This window comes from Urtica dioica, chromosome 3 (assembly GCF_054948205.1).
Source record: "Urtica dioica subsp. dioica isolate 48M chromosome 3, U.dioica_male_clone48M_v1_H2, whole genome shotgun sequence".
Classification (NCBI taxonomy): domain Eukaryota; kingdom Viridiplantae; phylum Streptophyta; class Magnoliopsida; order Rosales; family Urticaceae; genus Urtica; species Urtica dioica.
The window spans coordinates 38,049,637-38,055,654 of record NC_142758.1 but is presented as its reverse complement, the minus strand read 5'-3'; the positions used below and the strand labels follow the sequence as shown (position 1 = coordinate 38,055,654).

The following is a 6,018-nucleotide window of genomic DNA, read 5'->3' as shown; positions in this document are numbered from 1 at the left end:
GTAAATTATTAAATATGTAACTCTATACTCTTTTGGATGTGATTATATGAAATACAATTCATATGATTTATATGAAAAATGGGGATTTCGTTACTTCTCTGTCACGAACAGTGGCAACTTCGTTACTTCCCTGTCACGAAAAAGGGGCACTTCGTGACGTTCCTGTCACGAATATTGTGCACTTCGTGACGTTACTGTCACGAAAAATGGGGATTTCGTGACGTTCATGTCACGAAAAATGTGGATTTCGTGACGTTCCTGTCACGAATATTGTGCACTTCGTGACGTTCTTATCACGAAAAATGGGGATTTCGTGACGTTCCTGTCACGAAAAATGGGGGCTTCGTGACGTTCCTGTCACGAAAAATGGGGATTTCGTGACGTTCCTGTCACGAAAATAAAGTCTTCAAGTCACGAAACGGTACGTTTTCGTGACATACCAGTCACGAAATTGTTCCCTTTGATGGAATTTAATGAGAAATCTCTTCTTCTTTTCATTAAATCCGTCGTAGGGGATAAATGGTTGTTATGAATATTAAAATGATAAAATTTGAAAAATAAATGGACAGCCGTTCTACTTACCTAGAATATCAAGAAAATATGAGAATGATAAATGGTAAGTGAGTTCTACTTACCTAGAACATCTTGACGAGCTAATGTGTTTTGTATCGTGAAGTGTTGTTGACATACATTCATTTGTCCCATTTCATTTCATCATCTCAAAGGGACAGAATTTAAAGTACTCTAATAAACATATAAACATAGGTAAATGAGGTTGAACGTCATGTCGTCCGACATGTCGATTTCAACTCTAATTTATCCTTAATGTTGGAATTTTTTTATTAATAGCGTTCGTAGTCCTCCCAAAACAACTCATTTAAGAGTCTATAAGATGTCATGACGTTCCTGTCACGAAAAAGGGGCACTTCGTGACGTTCCTGTCACGAATATTGTGCACTTCGTGACGTTACTGTCACGAAAAATGGGGATTTCGTGACGTTCATGTCACGAAAAATGTGGATTTCGTGACGTTCCTGTCACGAATATTGTGCACTTCGTGACGTTCTTATCACGAAAAATGGGGATTTCGTGACGTTCCTGTCACGAAAAATGGGGGCTTCGTGACGTTCCTGTCACGAAAAATGGGGATTTCGTGACGTTCCTGTCACGAAAATAAAGTCTTCAAGTCACGAAACGGTACGTTTTCGTGACATACCAGTCACGAAATTGTTCCCTTTGATGGAATTTAATGAGAAATCTCTTCTTCTTTTCATTAAATCCGTCGTAGGGGATAAATGGTTGTTATGAATATTAAAATGATAAAATTTGAAAAATAAATGGACAGCCGTTCTACTTACCTTGAATATCAAGAAAATATGAGAAGGATAAATGGTAAGTGAGTTCTACTTACCTAGAACATCTTGACGAGCTAATGTGTTTTGTATCGTGAAGTGTTGTTAACATACATTCATTTGTCCCATTTCATTTCATCATCTCAAAGGGACAGAATTTAAAGTACTCTAATAAACATATGAACATAGGTGAATGAGGTTGAACGTCATGTCGTCCGACATTTCGTTTTCAACTCTAATTTCTCCTTAATGTTGGAATTTTTTTATTAATAGCGTTGGTAGTCCTCCCAAAACAACTCATTTAAGAGTCTAGAAGGGAATGTCATGACGTTCCTGTCACGCAAAATAGTGATCTCGTGACGTTCCTGTCACGAAAAATGGGGACTTCGTGACGTTCCTGTCACGAAACATGGGGACTTCGTGACGTTCCTGTCACGAAAACTGGGGACTTCGTGACGTTCCCGTCACGAAACATGGGGAATTCGTGACGTTCCTGTCACGAAAAATGGGGATTTCGTGACGTTCCCGTCACGAAACATGGGGATTTCGTGACGTTCCCGTCACGAAACATGGGGATTTCGTGACGTTCCTGTCACGAAAATGAAGTTTTCAAGTCACGAAACGGTACGTTTTCGTGACATACCAGTCACGGAATTAAAATCAAAACATTAAAACATTAAAACATTGTAAATATTGAGTACCTCATCTCGAACTACATTTTATTTCTTTCCGTCAACCCCCCTTTGGCAAGCCGGCAAATCTTTATGGTCTTCGATAATAGCTCCCTTTGATTTCAAAAATTCCTCCCAATTCTCGCCGAATATTTCTTCAAGAACGGAGTTAGCCATCAAAATCGGAGATTTGTAATCCTCACCTGCATGCATCTCTACATACTCGTTGTATTCAGCGTCGCTCATGTCATGACGCTTCTTTAATTTCCTGGGAGGGCGCGGATATGGAATCATGTAATATCTCGCGGTCGAGTTTCTACTTCCTGAAGGCATCTCCGACGTCTCATTCACCGTCGACACCTTTTTACTCGAATCGCTTCCCTTCGTCGTTGGATCTTTAGCGTCCATTTCACCGTTAGACTCTTTCGAACAATATTATCAGTTTGATCTGAGGTAAATATTTAAGGTCGGATAAATATGAGGATTCCTTACCTAACTTTTGTACGTAAATGCTAAAATAAATTTTCTTACCTAACTTCCAAAGTTAGTTGTTCAGTAATTTAATTGCTATTAATGCCATTTATTGATATTAAATATCCATATCCCAATTACCAAGTCGGTCAAAACAGCGAAAGATATCATGGTTCATGAAAATGGCTCGAACTTCGTGACTTCTATGTCACGAAAATGGAATTTGTATCTGTTACAAAACACAATACATAATCCAATACAACACATACACACATAAATCTGTTACCTTGAAATCTGTTTACATCATACACACATATATTACAGCAAACATCATAATAACCAACAACACAATAATCAATCTCAGCCTCCGATTTGCTCGACAGTGATGCTCAATATCCAACTGCAACTGGTCAATTCTTCTCAGCAATCCTGGAATGATTTTCTTTGCTCTTTCAGAAACTTCAGGATCAACCCATTGAAAAAAACCACACCCACCCTCTGCCTGAAAATCACCAATTATAGCCTCAAAAATCAGGTATTTGTTTCTTGTATTAGAGCATATATGAGTTCTGGTTGTATTCAAACAGGATACAATATCCGGGCTAGCTGCAAAGTGGACAACTGCAAGTCCAATATTAACCAAATACCTTTGGGACGAAAAACCCAAATACCCAAAAATCCAAACCACTCTCAGAATAGGATTTTAATCAATTTCAACCAAACATTCAAAATCAAAATCCTTACCGTCGTCACGTGGCAATTTCTGAACCTCCTACCGGGATTATCCTTGGTCCATGACGTCCTCTCGACCCATTGCACGCCGCATTTACACAGAAATTCACCTGGAGAGTCTCTCATCGTCGTCGAGTCTCTCGTCGTTGTCGAGTCTCTGCGTTCGTGCTTCGTGTGCGAAGAATAAGAGTGTTGCGATGAAGAAGCGCGGTTCACTGCCATTCTCAAGTTGAAACCTCACCGGCGATGAAGATAGATCAGACGAGAGACAGCAAAAGAGATCTGGGTCGAATTTGGGGATTTAGGGTTTCAAATAATTCTCAATTGTTTTATACGTACAAATGGTTTAAAGAGGTTTTAAAATAAAATGCTTTAAGCCCCTTGATGTCGTGACTTCTCTGTCACTAAAATGATGATATCGTGACTTCTCTGTCACGAAACAATTGAATGTCGTGATTTCTATGTCATGAAAAATGATGATTTCGTGACTTCCCTGTCACGAAACAATTGGATGTCGTGACTTCTATGTCATGAAAAATGATGATGTCGTGACTTCGCTGTCACGAAATAATTGGATGTCGTGACTTATATGTCATGAAAAATGATGATTTCGTGACGTCTCTGTCACGAAAAAATTTGATGTCGTGACTTCTATGTCACGAAGAATTGTTATTTCGTGACTTCTCTGTCAGTGAGAAATTGTTTAATGGGACTAAAACGTCACGAATGAGAAATATAAAAATCCATAACAAACATAACAAACTAAGTGAGAAATAAAGTAAAGTACAAATCCAAATTGGTACATCAAATAAAAAGTTTTAAAAAAAGGAACAATCGAGCTCATGTTCGGGGTCGGCTATGGTGGGTCGGGATCGCGTTGCGACATGTGGCTCGATTATGTCCTACTCCACCACAGCGACTGCATTTATTCCTTCTATCCTCATCCCCTTCCCATTGAGAGGGTATTCTTTTCTTTTTCGGTCTTCCGGCGGCACGAGCCGCAACATGAGGTGGATTTACTATTTTTTGCGTGACTTCCTCTGGAAAATTCCACGACTCCTCGCTGCCAATTGGATGAATTACACCTGCATAACAACTTCTCCAATATTCGGTGGTGTAGTAATTTGATATGTACTTCTCAACTGCGAAGTTTCGAACACCGCAAGCCGCAATGCCGTGGGGACAGATAAAGTTGTCAGTTTGAAAGACACGGCAACTACATGTCTTCTCTCTCAAATTTACAGCCCACTTTTGCCCCTCTCTATCAACGACTTCAAACTCGTACACCGATGATGGACGCACCTGTTCCGCACCCAATACCATTTTGTTTACGGGTTATAATAAAAAAACATCTTATAAAAAAAATTAAAAATTGAATGCCTATCACGTACCCCCAGTCCAGTAGATTTAGCGTGGTATTCTTCAAGTTTTTTATTCGCGTCAACGCAAAGGATCGTCAATGTTCCCAACGCTTTTTCTCTACGTTCGTAAAACCATTTACTCATTCTCTCCCGGAGAAAATCAAATAGCTTGGCAATAGGGAACTCTCTCGGTTTGACATTCATTGCATTCAGCGACTCGGCATTGTTTGATGTCATTATTGAGTACCTCTTCTCCGTGTAGAAACTACGAGCCCATTTTTCGTAGCCTACGTCGTTCTGAAGATACGCTCGGACTCTTGGATCTTCCTCATCTATCATAAGCATATACTTTTCAAACTCTGCATACGTGTATGCCTTTGCTGCAGCATAGAACGTCCAATTCACCTCTTTTGATAGACCTTTGATTTGGTTCTTCACGTTCTTCAAAAGATGAAACATGCAATAACCATGGTCTGAGTTAGTGAAAACCTTTTTCACACTGTTAATGATTCCCGCGTTCCTGTCAGACACTATGACCTGATGTGACCTCTCCCCGATTGCTTCCTTTAACCTTGTCAAGAAGTAAACCCACGATTCAGTAGATTCTGAATCACCAGCGCCGAATGCGAGGGGGTAAACTTGTTCATTCGCATCCATACCACATGCTGAAAACAGTGTGCCTTTATAGTAACTCTTCAAAAAAGTGCCGTCGATGATAACTACGGGCCGTAGATACTTCCACCCCCTTTTCCAAGCACTAAACGACATGAAAAAGTATTTGAAACGGTGGGATCGAGGAGTTGTGACAAGGTCGAATGACGAACCTGGATTGTTAGTCGACCACATGTACATGAATTTAGGCAGAGATCTATACGATGCATCATCGGTGCCAAACAATGATGTTAGTGCCGCCTGTCTTGACCTCCATGCTTTTTTGTAGGACATGTCCACTCCAAAATCTTGTTGCATGTAGGACATGATGTCTTTGGGTTTGCATGGTGAACATGAGGGATCGATGTACCTGTGTTTCATAGTCTCGCCTACAAATGTGGACGTAGCCTGAGGATGTTCTCCTTGTCTGAATTGTGTAGCACACGTGTGCTCAGAATCATACCTGCAAGAATGTAAGAGCAATGTTAATTTCGGGTCACCACGATAATATCAATGTAGAAATAAGTAATAAGTCACCTCCTCACTTCAAAGATCTCGGATGTAGTCTTTTTTACTCCACGAACAGACCACGCGCATGAGTCATCTCGACAAACAACATGGATATACCGTTTGTTAGAAGTCTTCGTCTTGAACGTAAAATGTTTCGTGATTGCTAACATGCATAAATGTTTCTTCAGAGTTGCTTTGTTGGCGTACAATCCTCCTTTGACTAGTCTCAGCGGAGAGTGCATATCTGACACATCAAGGTCAGGATGCATA

The 6,018-nt window shown here is 40.2% G+C and overlaps 1 protein-coding gene across 1 annotated transcript; it reads right to left on the bottom strand.

The window, feature by feature from the left end:
• Positions 1–3,944: 3,944 nt before the first annotated feature.
• On the bottom strand, positions 3,945–5,488 carry LOC149402726 (protein FAR-RED ELONGATED HYPOCOTYL 3-like). The gene is made up of 2 exons (XM_089609870.1): positions 4,618–5,488; positions 3,945–4,528 (listed from the first exon to the last, which is right to left on the bottom strand). Exons 1-2 carry the CDS (start codon positions 5,437–5,439, stop codon positions 4,067–4,069), a joined length of 1,284 nt encoding a protein of 427 aa, XP_089465996.1. The 5' UTR covers positions 5,440–5,488; the 3' UTR covers positions 3,945–4,066.
• Between the last annotated feature and the right edge of the window lie 530 nt (positions 5,489–6,018).

What these genes read in the sequence shown, in the direction of transcription:
- LOC149402726 (XM_089609870.1), bottom strand. Translation starts at nt 5,439, where the DNA reads ATGTACATGTGGTCGACTAACAATCCAGGTTCGTCATTCGACCTTGTC. An exon ending in CTAAATCTACTGGACTGGGG is followed by an intron (nt 4,529 to 4,617) that starts GTACGTGATAGG and finishes GGTGCGGAACAG; the next exon opens with GTGCGTCCATCATCGGTGTA.